Source organism: Dendrobates tinctorius, unplaced genomic scaffold (assembly GCF_039654945.1).
Source record: "Dendrobates tinctorius isolate UK_male_01 unplaced genomic scaffold, ASM3965494v1 ptg000039l, whole genome shotgun sequence".
In the NCBI taxonomy this organism is placed as follows: domain Eukaryota; kingdom Metazoa; phylum Chordata; class Amphibia; order Anura; family Dendrobatidae; genus Dendrobates; species Dendrobates tinctorius.
The window spans coordinates 54,338,051-54,351,418 of NW_027361707.1; the positions used below are offsets into that span (position 1 = coordinate 54,338,051).

The 13,368-nt window shown below is 42.4% G+C and overlaps 1 protein-coding gene across 1 annotated transcript in view; it reads left to right on the plus strand.

Moving 5' to 3' along the window:
• STIM2 (stromal interaction molecule 2) overlaps positions 1 to 12,030 on the plus strand; it is a 101,732-nt gene extending 89,702 nt beyond the window's left edge. Inside the window, exons 11-12 of the mRNA XM_073574715.1 lie at positions 510 to 714; positions 10,143 to 12,030. Coding sequence (XP_073430816.1) covers positions 510 to 714; positions 10,143 to 10,638 — 701 coding nt within the window. The 3' untranslated portion in view covers positions 10,639 to 12,030. The remainder of the gene's footprint in view (positions 1 to 509; positions 715 to 10,142) is intronic.
• Positions 12,031 to 13,368: the final 1,338 nt, after the last annotated feature.

Genomic DNA, 13,368 nt, shown 5'->3' on the forward strand with positions numbered 1-13,368 from the left:
GACATGGAGTGTAGATATTGAGGCCAACAACAAAGCTGTGGTTTTTTTTTTTTTTTACTAGTGTGTTTTAATATTTCCTTTTTTATTCAACTATAGATGTTTAATTTTTTTTTTTTTTTTTTTTTTTTTGGACTAAATTTTCGAAAAGATTTGTTTGCGGCTTCCTTTGTTGCTGCAGATTTCCGCTCTGCTTTGACACCTGTTATGCTGTGATGCAGTCACAGATTTATACTGAACAGTTGCCGCATTGAAAACAAAGCCATGTGTTTAGTTTACTTTGTTTAGAGGGCCCTCTAGTGTCCACAGAAGCAAACAGCACTGAAAATGTCATGGAGATGATCCAGTAAAGAATTAATGTTTTGTTTGTTTTTGTAATATCTATATTGTGTCATTCTTTTTATGGTCGCCAGTGTATTACTTTCCTGGTTGTTTTTCATCATATGATCTAATGTTTATTAAAGATTTTTTTTTTCTTTTGTCTGATGAAAAGTTCCTTCCTGTCTCTGCAGGTTCCATTCTGAAAACTCATGGAACATTGGCACGGAGCAGCAGCATGTGTCGTTCTCGACGTAATGTGGTTCCACCTTCGCCCCAGTCTCAGCACGTCCTGCAGTCGCCTGATCCAGACATTCTGTCCGTATCGAGCTGTCCTGCTCTGTACCGCACCGAGGAGGAGGAGGATGCCGCCATCTATTTCATTGCAGAGAAGCAGTGGTATGAGAAATTAAGTTGCGCTAATGTGCCGAACAGGTAGATTGTATTCCGGAATACTAGCTTAGAGTAGCAACCCTCTACATGGGAACGACAGCGACACAGAAGCAAGTACACATCCACGGCCATGTGTGGTCACATGGAACAGCCGCTAAATGGTTACGAGCGCCAGCAGAAACCTAAAAAACTGTCTTTGCTCCATTTTTTAGTACTTGGACATTGCAAGCATGTTTAGTATTTTTTTTATTTTTTTTACATGCAATTTTTTTTAAATGATTTTTTACGATCGGTTGCTTGCTTTTGTGTGGACTCTTACTGCAAATAATTCCTACATTTGCCCGTGTTCTGTCATTTTCCTGATACCTGTCTAGCCATATTTTCAGCTGCCACTCTTTGTACGAGTCCACAGCAAAATTTACAAGTCCACATCATGTGGATGAGGCCTGAAAAATCTCAATAACCTGTCTGTACTGTAACCCGCTTTTTGGTGCAGATGTGTGCCATGAACATTTTACAATTTGCAATATGTAACATTCTGTTGTGGATTTTTTTTTTCTACAAATTTCATTCTTTTCAATCTGGCAGGATAAAACCTTGGGTGATTCTTAAGCAAAATGTACACATGCAGATTTACAGCAAGATCTACTGAGGAAAGTTCATGCTGAATTTTTCGTACTAGTTTTGTAAGTTTCTTATCACTTAGGCCTTTTACTTAAAGGGGTATTCTCAAGTTATTAAATTGCTGCAGCTAGGTAGCATGAAAACAAAGAAGCGACATCCAAGCGAAACGCGTGTCGGGGTATGTGGCTGCAGTCTTGGCAGTATCCCTTACTCAATGGGTAATTAACCTTACACTTTCTCTAATATAATCTAAATATACAGCACACACCAGAAAGCATGTTACTCTACAGTAGATTCTGGATAACAGCATGTTGGTCTAGACTGTTTACATGCTGTTTGGATATAGATTACCATATCAAAACAACTAGATATTGTTACCCTTTTGTGCTGTTATTTGCTAAGGAATCTTCTTGATACAACATTCTGGTGATCCGCTTCACAATTATGCAGTCCTGATCATAGCCTTTGGCCACTGTTTTCCCTTCACTTTTGGATCACATAAAATTTCATAGAATTAATGTGTATTCTTGCCCCAAAACATTTTTTTGTATTAATAAAACCTTTAAATTGTTATGTACATTTAGAGTTGTCTTGCTATTTCAGTCTCATTCTCCTTCAGTGAGCGCTTTTATCTTGCATAGTGAACAGATGGTTTCCAAGGAGCTCTCCTAGTAGAGCCTGCCCCTGACTCTCGAGGAAATTGCACAGTAATTAGTGTGGCTTGTGAAAGTGTTCACCCCCTAGCATTTTTCCATGTGTTGCTACCTCTCAACCTGGAATTTCAGCGTGGGTTTGCAACAGTTCATGTAAAGAACATGCCTTCAACTGTGAACATTTGGTTTTCTTTTCATTGTGAAGCAAACAACTGATAAGAAAAGATGACTGTAAACTTCAGTGTGCATAACAATTCACCTCCCTAAAGTCAGTACTTGGTAGAGCCTCCTTTTACGGCAATTACAGCTGCAAGTCGCTTTTGATAAGTCTCTGAGCTTTCCACATCTTACCTCTGGAATTTTTTGCCCATTCCTCAAGGCAAAACTGCTCCAGCTACTTCAAGTTGGATGGTTTCCTCTGGTGAACAGCAATCTTCAACTCTCACAACAGATTCTCAATTGGATTAAGGTCTGGGCTTTGATTAGGCCACTCCAAAACATTTACACTTTTCCCTTTAAACCTCTCTAGTGTTGCTTTAGCAGTATGCTTTGGGACATTCTCTTTTTGGAAGGTGAATTTCCGCCCTGGTCTCAAATCAGCTTTCTCTCTATACTCAGACCATTTTCCTTGTCTCTGCTGACAAAAAAACTCCCCACAGCATGATGCTGCCACCACCATATATCACTGTGTGGATGGTGTCCTTGGGGTGATGAGCTGTTTGTTTGTTTGGCGCCAGACTTGGCTTTTACCTTGGTTGCCAAAAAGTTAAATTTTGGTCTCATCTGACCATAGCACCTTTCTCTGTACATTTGAGACACTCTCACATGTCTTTTGGCAAACTGAAAACCAGACTTACAATTTTTGTGTGTAAGTAAAGGCTTTTTTTTTGCCCACTCTTCTATAAAGGCCACCTCTATGGAGTGTACGGCTTACTGTGGTCGTAGGGACTGATATTCCAGTTTCTGCTTGGGAACTCTGCAGTTCCTTCAGGGGGGTTACCTTTGGTCTCTGTGCTGCCTGTCTAAATAATGCCCTCATTGACCGGGCTGAGAGTTTTGTTGGGTGGCCTTCTCTTTGCAGGTTTGTTGGGGTACCATATTCTTTCCATTTGATGATAATGTATTTGATGGTGCTCCGGGGTTCATCTGAGATTGGGATTTTTTTTTTTAGAACCCAATCCTAACTTGTACTTCTTAACAACTTTGTCCCTGACTTGATTGAAGATCTCTTCTGTCTTCATGGTGCTGTTTTTGGTTAATGCTGCCTTTTGCTTAATGGTGTTGAAGCCTCTGTGGCCTTTCAGAAAAGGTAGTGTGTATATACCGACAGACACATGACACTTAGATTACACACTGGTGGAATTACTTTCACTAAGCATGTCACTTATGAAAGTAGTTGCTTGCACCAGAAGTTTTTAGTGTCTTCACAGCAAAAGGGGTTGAATATATATGCACTTGACAATTTTAAGTTTTGATCCCATAATTAAATTTTTGCCTATATTTTTCTCACTTTACTTAACCAACTTAAGCTATTTAGTACTCATGCGTCACACACAAATCTGATTAGAAAAATATTTAAACACCGGTTGTAATGTAATAAAATAGGTAAAAAGTAAAATGTGAATTCTTTCGCAAGCCACTGTACACTCCAGGAGAGCAGTTAACTACTAATATACCATCCACCTCTCTCCAATTTTATTTTCTCTCCAATAATTTTTATATATCATTTAATTGTTCACTTCCTTCCAGCTCACTCATTGCTCCTGACAAGCTGCTGGTATAAATCTTCCAAAATCACCAGTCTCGCAGCGTTCGGAGCAGGTCTAATCAGGGCTCACTTTCTGGAGCTGTGTGCTTCTTGAAATGTCCTTTATCTTTATGTGTAAATGTAGTGAAGGCAGTGTAGATTCCAAATCACTAATAGCTGAATGTGTTACAGCAGAACTTGTGCTGAGCTTAAGGCTATGTGCACACGATGCAAATTTCCTGCTGATCCGCAGCGGATTTTTCCGCGCAGAAACGCTGCAGATCCGCACTGTGATTTACAGTACAATGTAAATCAATGGAAAAAAAAAACGCTGTGCACACGCTGTGGTTTTTTTCGCACGGTCCAAAAAAAGCAGCATGTCACTTCTTTTGTGCGGTTTTCCACCTGCTCCATTCTCCAAATCCGCAGGGGGAAAACCGCACAAAAACCGCTGGAAAACTGCAATAAAAAAGGAAGAAATCCGCAGGAAAAATGCAGGTCATTTGACCTGCGGATTTCTTAAAATCTGCGTGGAAAAATCCGCAGGATGAAAATCTACGTGTGCACTTAGTTCTATGAATGCTACAGCTCTGCTGTTCACCAGAACGGTCGCTTAAAGTGGTATAGCTGGAACTTTTATGGCAGAAATGTACATAAGCACTAACAGGCTGGTAATTTCAACTAACCTGCCTGTTGTGCCCAGTGGCTTTCTTCCCCTGCACGGAGCAGTCACAGACAGCTCCTTCTGGGGTTTTAGCTGCCTCAGCTGATGCGATGGGGTGGGATGGTATTCTGAATGACAACTGGCTCCCCCAGTTAGGCAGTGGGGATCCGGCTATCAATCAGAGTGACGCCTGAAGCTCTGCCCCATCGACAGTGGAGCGGAAAAGAAGACTCTGCTCTGTGGACCAGACATCAGCAGGGTCTTCTGAATCCCTGGCAGGAGCGGTCTGTAAAGGAGAGCGCGGTGCACGACAGGCAGGTAAGCTGCAATTATCTGCCTGTTAGTGCTTAGGCACATTTTTTTTTTTTTAATAAAGTCCCGGAAACCCCCTTGAACTAGGAGTGCCCGGGCCTCCAGAACCAAGGAAGTAAGGAGACTGCATAGCTCTGGGATGCTCGAGAGACAACTTGAGAATACCCTTATAAGACAGGATTGTCAATGAGCTGAGAGCAGAGAAGGGGCATAGCTGCTTGCCAAGACATAAAGGGTGTCATCAAGCATTAGAAAAGGCATGCTCTGCTTCTAATCCTTGATCATACCATTCTGCCCTGCCAAACATTCATGCCCCTTTTCTGCCATTGCCTGATGGTCTATCATTTGTATATCAGGTTCTTTATCTAACCACTCCTATATTCTCACTAATGTGAAACCTCTAACTTATATGTCTACTAACAAGCATTTATATTGCTACATATTGGTCAACATTTGGGGCATAGTGTAGATTTTATTGCTCAGGTGCCAACAACTTCACAAGATCCTGCTATAAATCAGATTTGCTGACTATTTTTGGCAGTGGCTGTTTACAAAAGGCTGCACTCGGGTCCAATACTCTTACATTGCTGCATCTGTTCGTCATGATCAGGGCCATATTTCCAGCTTATGCTGCCCTAGGATCGAAGACCAACCTGCCCCTACAAAATCCACTGCGCCGACTTACATGGGACCCCCAGACTACAAATAAACATCAATTGCATTCAATTTGAGCTGATATTTTCTCTTTCTGGAGTCACTTTCTTCATCTTCTCCATATGGTCCAGAATGCCACCACAACCTCTTCCATTTACAACTTGCCTTTGCCAAATTACATAACAAATAACTAGAGTACACCAAATACTGCTGTAATACATCCAGGGTCCCCTAAAATAATAGCACATACATACCGTGCTTCTGTAATATTGCTAAAACACCCCTCCACATACCCCCACTATCTTCAAACAATGGGACCTGCACTAAATATTGCCAATTCTCCTTTAAAGGGATTGTCCCAAATTAACATGTTTAATCTCCTTTCCTCAGAAAAGGTGACTATTTGAATTTCCTTGTGCATACGACTTTTCTGAGCCCAACCCATGGGACCACCACCTATTGTCTGAACAGGGCTCTGAAATGTCCTGTTAAAATTAAAGTGGTGGCAGCGCACGTGCGCCACTTTTCCATATATCATTTGTAGGAATGGCTGGGGATAACCAACTACAGTGGTTGTTTGTCTCAGTACCTTGGGCATGTAATGTGTAATGGCATGCCAACACCCCATTCCGGCAGGGCACTTCAGAGCCCAATTCTCGAGTTGGTACAGCCCAATAATACACCAGTCTATACCCACACACACACCATAAATTTATGCATGACAAATGACTAACGAGCCTCAAAGTTCCCACTATCATAGTGTTCCATATAATTGTCCAACCCCTCACCAACCCTCCACAATCATTCTGCGTACTAGCCTTTGCGCACCCTCCCCTTAGAGGGTTATGACATAGTGGCCTGTGCCCACCCTCAAAAACTTTCCATAGGTTGTTGGTTTATAGTGCTTATCTGGCTTCTGTGCCTCTTGATGATTTCCCATTAATTCCAATGATAGGAGCAGCCTCTTACCCGGCATCTCCTGTGGGCTGTTTGGACTGAGTTGCCAAGAGGGGGCCAAGCAAGCAACTTAAAGGGGTTTTCCCATGAAAAAAAGTTCATTTTAATCAATGGATCTTGGAATAATAATTTCCACAATTGGATGTGTTTAAATAAAATGTTCCTGTGCTGACAATATCTTATAAATGTGCCCCTGCTGTGTGATCATACCACAGCTCCTGAGCAGGAGGAGAGGAGAAAAAACTATACAGACAGGACAGCCGGAGATTGAAAATGATTCTTTCTTTGATGTAAAACATTGTTTAAAAACAGGCAGTAAAATGTATTATCTCACAAAGAGAATCAGATGTGATCCCCATACTGTAATGTCAGTATCCTCTCTTTTGCGTCCTCCCCTGCCCAGGAGCTGTGGTATGATCATTTCCTGTACGGTCAGACACGGCCGTTACACAGTACACAGCAGGGGCACATTTATAAGATTATCTCAGCACAGGAACATTTTTATTTTATTAAACACATCCAATTGTTCAAATTGTTATTCCAAGATCTATTGATTAAAATGAACTTTTGTTCGTGAGAACAACCCCTTTAAGCAGCAGAGTGGGGGCTGTGATACATAAAAGTAAAGTGTTATTGATGAAAGTTGGCATTGTTCCCTGTGATCTGCTGGCCTATGATTATTTATTTATAGTACCATTGATTCTATGGTGCTGTACATGAGGAGGGGCTACATACAATACACAAATAGAAATTACAATGAACAAACTAATTGTGACAGACAGGTACAGAGGTGAGAGGACCCTGATAAAGGGGAAGGAAGCAGTATGATTGTGGTTGTGGTCATTGCAAGCTGTAAGTTGTTCTGAAGGAGATGGGTTTTCAAATTCCGCTTGAAAGTTTTTACTATAGTGGATAAAAGCATGTGTTGTGGCACAGAATTGTAGAGGGTGGGTGATTTTCGAGAGAAGTCTTAAAGACAATTGGGGGAGGAACATATGAGAGTGGAGGAGAAAATGAGGACTGGACATTACGTGGTGGGAGATTAGTTCAGAGATGTATGGGGGAGACAGATTATGGATGCCTTTGTAGCTTGAAGCGGATATGTTGTGGAATTGGTAGCCAATGAAGGATTTTGCAGAAGGGAGAAGTATTGAGAGATGAATTAGTCGGGCAACAGAGTTAAGAATAGACTGGAGTAGTGCGAGATTGTTGGCTAGAAGGCCACAGAGGAGGATGTTGCAGTAGTCGAGGCGGGAAATGATGAAAGCATGCCACTAGTATTTTAGTAAACTGGGTGTTAAAGAGGAAATGGATTCTGGAAATGTTTTTGAGTTGGATGCAGCAGGAGGTGGCAAGGGCTTCGATATGGGGTTTGAAGGACAAGTCAGAGATGAGGGTTACTCCGAGGCTGCAGATGTAATTTATTGTGATAGATCAGGTAGGGAAGATAGGTGAGATGGAGGAAAGATCATAAGCTTAGTTTTGTCTACGTTGAGCTTTAGGACGCAAGATGAGAAGTAGGAGGATGTGGCTGATAGACCACCTTGGATTCTGGACAGTAGAGAGTTAACGTCTGGGACAGATAGGTTGATCTGAGTGTCCTCATCATATAGATGGGACTTTACCTTTGGCCTGGGATAATTAATATAGCTGGAGAAGAGTAGGGGTCCTAAGATAGAGCCTTTAGGGACTCCAACAGAGAAGAGGATAAGATGAAGAGGTAGTGCGGGAGTGGAAGACATTAAATGTGTGGTTAGAGAGGTATGAGGAGATCCAGGAGAGGGCAAGGTCTTTGATACCGAAGGAAGAAAGGATCTGTAGTAGGAGGGAGAGGTCAACTGTGTCGAAGGCAGAGGACCGCTCTAGAAGTAGTAGTGTAGACAAGTGTCTTGCTTTGGCAAGTAAGTCAGTTGTTGGTAATTTTGGTTCGGCAAGTTTTGGTACAATGGTGTGGGCAGAAGTCAGACTGAAGGTTGTCAAAGAGTAGGTGAGAGGAAGGTATGGTGTGGACATGCTTTTCGAGGAATTTGTAGGCGAACAGGACCAGCGATATGGGTTGATAGCTGGATATAGTGGTTGGATTTAGGGATGATTTCTTCAGAATAGGTGTAATTGTGGCATATTTGAAAGCAGAAGGGAAAGTACCAGAAGTTAGTGATGAGTTGAAGAGATGGGTTAGGGCTGGGATGAGTATGGTGTTGGAGATGGGATGCCCTACACACAAAAGAAAGCAATGTTTTTACCTGTCTAGGCCTCCAGCCAAATGCACTTCAGGGTGCAGCAGGCCCATGTGGTTAAGATCGCAGTAACACAGGTGCAAAGATACTTATGAGACAGCCACTCACTACCTACCAATCCATGGAGGGGGGTGGCTGCTTTTTTTCTGCTGTCTTTTGAATTTTTGGAGGATTTTAGTCCTCTTTTAGTTATGGTCTATTGCCCTACACTAAACAGGCAGCACCTAGTGGGAAATGCTCTCCTGGTCGCTATCGCCTCCTCCCCCAATGTGAAGGAAAAAAAAATTCTAAGCAGGCACAGTGATCAGTGGAAACGGTTAGAGCCCTTGCTGATGTCATACAGAAACACATCCAGCCCATCCGATTGTTTAAAGGGCGTCCACCCATATTCTCCCATACTTCGACATCAGGCGTGGGGAGAAGCTGTAGCATACTGGGGAGTGCAGTCATCTGATGCCCACTGCGAGTATTGTGCACAGGTCCCACTAAGATTTATACTTAGGATCTACTAGGAGTGCAAACATGGCAGCCCAACTGCATGCATCAGCATGATTATGCAAATAAAGTCTGTGGAGCCTCATTTAAGAGTCTCAAACTCGGGACAAGCCAGATCTTCCTCGAGGGAAGGACCCAGCCAAGGAGTGGCTCCTTTCGGGAACCACCATTGCCACCATATTAAGTGGCCCTTTAAGTCAATATCCAGCTCTTTACAAGTTTACAGATATGACAAGGGAAATATCAAGGCCAGGTATCCACAGACAGCTGTTTCGGGGTGTTGCCCCTCATCAGTGTGGAGTAGGATTCTGGCTAGTTGGGAGCAATGCCTAGTAGACCAACATCACGAAACAATCATTGACTTCAGGGAGACCAGTCAAAGAAAACACTGCGGCAGCCGGCAAAGGCGCTCAGTCAGTGTAATCCTAGGTGCATTGCTCCCTGGGAAATACGAATATGCAAATAAAGTCTGTGGAGCCTTATTTAAGAGTCTCAAACACGGGACTAGCCAGATCTTCCTCCAGGGAAGTACCCGCAGTGTTTTCTTTGAACACCCCGAAACAGCTGTCTGTGGATGGATACCTGACCTTGGTATTTCCCTTGTCATATCTGTAAACTCGTAAAGAGCTGGATATTGATTTAAAGGGCCACTTAATATGGTGGTAATGGTGGTTTCTGAAAGGAGCCACTCCTTGGCTGGGTCCTTCCCTGGAGGAAGATCTGGCTAGTCACGTGTTTGAGACTCTTAAATGAGGCTCCACGGACTTTATTTGCATATTCATATTTCCCAGGGAGCAATGCACCTAGGATTTCACTCATTTAGCACCTTTGCCGGCTGCCGCAGTGTTTTCTTTGACTGGTCTCCCTGAGGTCAGTGATTGTTTCGTGATGTATCAGCATGATGTATATATCCATCATTGAGCAGGAATGAACCTCTGCACATGAAAGACGTCCAAGTCTTAGAGTGCTTAGGGGTTAACATCCGTAGTTTAGATCTTGTTGGGATCGTCTATACAGTTTACGCTAAAATTCTAAACTTTTTGTGAAGTTGGCGAAATTTTATATAGGTTTTTTTTTTTTTCTCTTTTCAGGGAAGCTCAAGATACAAGCTCAGAGTGTGATTCATTAAACTCTTCAATTGGAAGAAGACAGTCGCCTCCTTCAAGTCTGGAGGTTCAGCAGCAACCTACACGGAAGATCTCTAAAGAAGAAACCTCAGGTGAGGAGTCTCTTTCCACAGACTCTCCTGTCTCCCCAGATGTTTCTAAAGCTTCTTCCCCTGACACCACAGGGTTGACAGAAAGCCAAAGCATGGTCTTTAGCCCAGCAAGTAAAGTATACAATGGCATTTTGGAGAAATCCTGCAGCTTTCACCAACTCTCCAGTGTTTTACCCATCTCCAAGCCACCCCATCCTTCATTTCCTACTTCAAATGACAGCAAGCCAGTTCAAGAAGTTCATGGTATTCCTGTCCTAAAGACCACGACACAATACCTTTCTTCTCAGAACGGTGAGAAAAAAATCGATCGAAAGCGAGAAAAAAATCAATCAAAAATTAAAGTCCTGCTGAAGAAAATCTCAAAGTAAATTACTTGAAGGGATTAAAGACAATGGATGAAGCGTCTTAACGTTTTAAGAATGTAACTCCTTGTGGAGTTTTTCAAGACTTGGATGTTCTGGGTGTGATGCTCCGAGGTTAGTCTTACCATTTTACCGACTGTGAAGGTCAATGCCAATCACTGAAGTTGAACGGAAAGTGGATCTGTTTACAGTCACTTTTGTCTATTTATTTCTGCTTTTAAGTTTTTAGTTATTCATATTTTTTTTTTCTTTTGTGAAGAAGCCACTGTGGACTTCCCAGCGCTAACAAGACTACTTCAGCCTACGTTGGGGATCACCCAATCTCTTGTTTACTAGAGCATCTTCTTATCTTTCCACACAACTAGGACATTTTACATTTGAAGACTATGTAACTAATTGCACTACAGTTTGAGTTTTTTATTTTTTTTCCTCCCAAGACTGGAGGAAGAAGAAAAAAAACTAATGAAATTTGCAAGTGAAATAGTTAGAGATTTGTAAAATGACAGATAAGAGGGTCCGTTTTCACTTTTAATTCAAGTGGGTTTTTAAGTAGAGCCTAGAATTTCTAATCAACACGGTTTCCAGAAGAAGACACTCATACATTTTTGTATGGGGGAGGCTTAGCATCACCTATCCTTACTGTTACAGATTGACATCCTGCTGTAAAGAGTGTTTTTATTGTTATTTTTCCTTTTTATTTTCTTTTTTTTCCAGGGCTTTCACTGTGATTTCACAGAGCTGCGAGCTGTAGGATACATGTAGATATTATATAACAAGAGGGCACCCTCTTGATCTTTTATGCAAGCGATGATTGTGGATCGTTGCAGGAGTTAATGCACTTAAGATTGGTGCTTTAAGTGCTATTAACCCATAAGCCGAGGATTGTTTACAGGTAAAGGGTGACTGGATTTGCTTTACTTTCTATGTTGGCGTTGGAGGTAATTACTGTATCTCGGGCTGACCCACTGACTACATTAGCATGCAGATGTGCCAACAACAAGTAACGTTTATGGTCCCTGTTGTCCGAGTGTTACAGACACACATGCATTTTCATAGCTCCGATCTAACACCATGGGTATTGCTGAAATGTACTGTACGCCATAAACCTCTCACACTGCCCAGATGACTAATAACCGCAGTGGGGGCCTGTATCGCTCTTAACTCGCATATTTTTTTTTCCGTTTCTCTGCTACAAGAGATTTGTACATGTTGTAACATACACGATGCCACTTTTAAACTAATACTACTTTTGCTACTACAGATATGTATGTCTTACTCCCCTTTTGCCAATACTTCGACATATTTTTCTCTTGTTTTTTTTTTTGCCTGGTCAAATCTTAATCACTAGATCTGTTACATTTCAAAGTGTACAATTTTCCAATAAACTAATTTATTTGACTTCTGGAAGGACGTTCACTTTCTGGCAATGACTGGTACATAGAGTTGGTGGATTCGCACGTCCCATCCTGTAGTACGGGAGTGGGAACGCCGCCTCTTGGCTGCTGACGTCCGCAGCTCTTCCTTTCATTAGACGTCCTGGTCAGATGTCATCATTGCGACGTGACATCCTGCCAGGCTAGCTGACCAGAAGAAGAGCAGCGGATGTCACCAGGTAAAAGGCTGTACTTCCTCCCCGCTGCAGCGGACACTGACCACTGTTGGGGTTGATAGAATTGGATGTGCAATCGAGTTGTTTGTATATAAAAATGTATAAGGGGCTACGTGTGTACGATACATGGGAATATAAGCACAGCCATAAATTGAAAGTCTTGCAATGTTTCCAATTGCTAAGTGGCCACCAATCAGGGACTTATTTGCTCTTTGATCGGTTTGACAAGCTGAGGTAGGCCAAGGTATCCTCTGGGTAGGTTCACACATTCAGAGTTTCATCCAGAAAGGTGCACGCCAAGTTTAGAGAAGGAAAATGGGGGGGAAAAAAAGTAGGGTCGCCACTGTAGGAAGCAGTTGGCAGGAGTGGAGCGTTTCTGCGGGCCCTGGCCTAGGAGGTGGCAGGAGTGGAGTATCCGCTACGCACATTGATCTCCCGGCATTCTTCAGTAAAATGGCGTCAAATGCGGCACATGCGCAGATTGAGATATCGGCTCGACAATGTACCAAGATCTAAATTTGTGGAGATTCCGCTGGGACGCAGCTTCGCCCCACTCCTGACGATTTCCTACAGAGGCGACCCTGCGCCACCGCTTCCTGTGTTGAAGTATTGCAATGCATCTGTAAATATCAGATGCTATACTGTGGCTCCTTATGGCATCTGACTTTTTATGTGCCCCCATAGACTTGAATGGGTGAGTTTCATCTGATTTATTATTATATTATTTATTTTATTATGCTTTGCTTATATAGCACCATCACATTCTGCAGCGTTTTGCATACATAGATTATTACTGTCCCCAATGGGACTCACAATCTAGATTCCCTATCAGTATGTCTTTTGGAGTGTGGGAGGAAACCGGAGAACCTGAAAGAAACCCATAGAAACACGGGGAGAACATACTCCTTGCAGATGTTGTCTTTGGGTGGCATTTGAACCCAGGACTCTAGCTCTGCAAGGCTGCAGTGCTAACCACTAAGCCAATGTGCTGCTTTATTGACGAAAGCGTGCATGCTGCGTTTTTATTTTTCTTTTCACATGCAGATTCATTCAATGAAAAAAAAAGGCTCATCTTCACTGTCCCATTAAATAACATCGGTCTGAGCGATGGCTGTGTGTAAATGAAT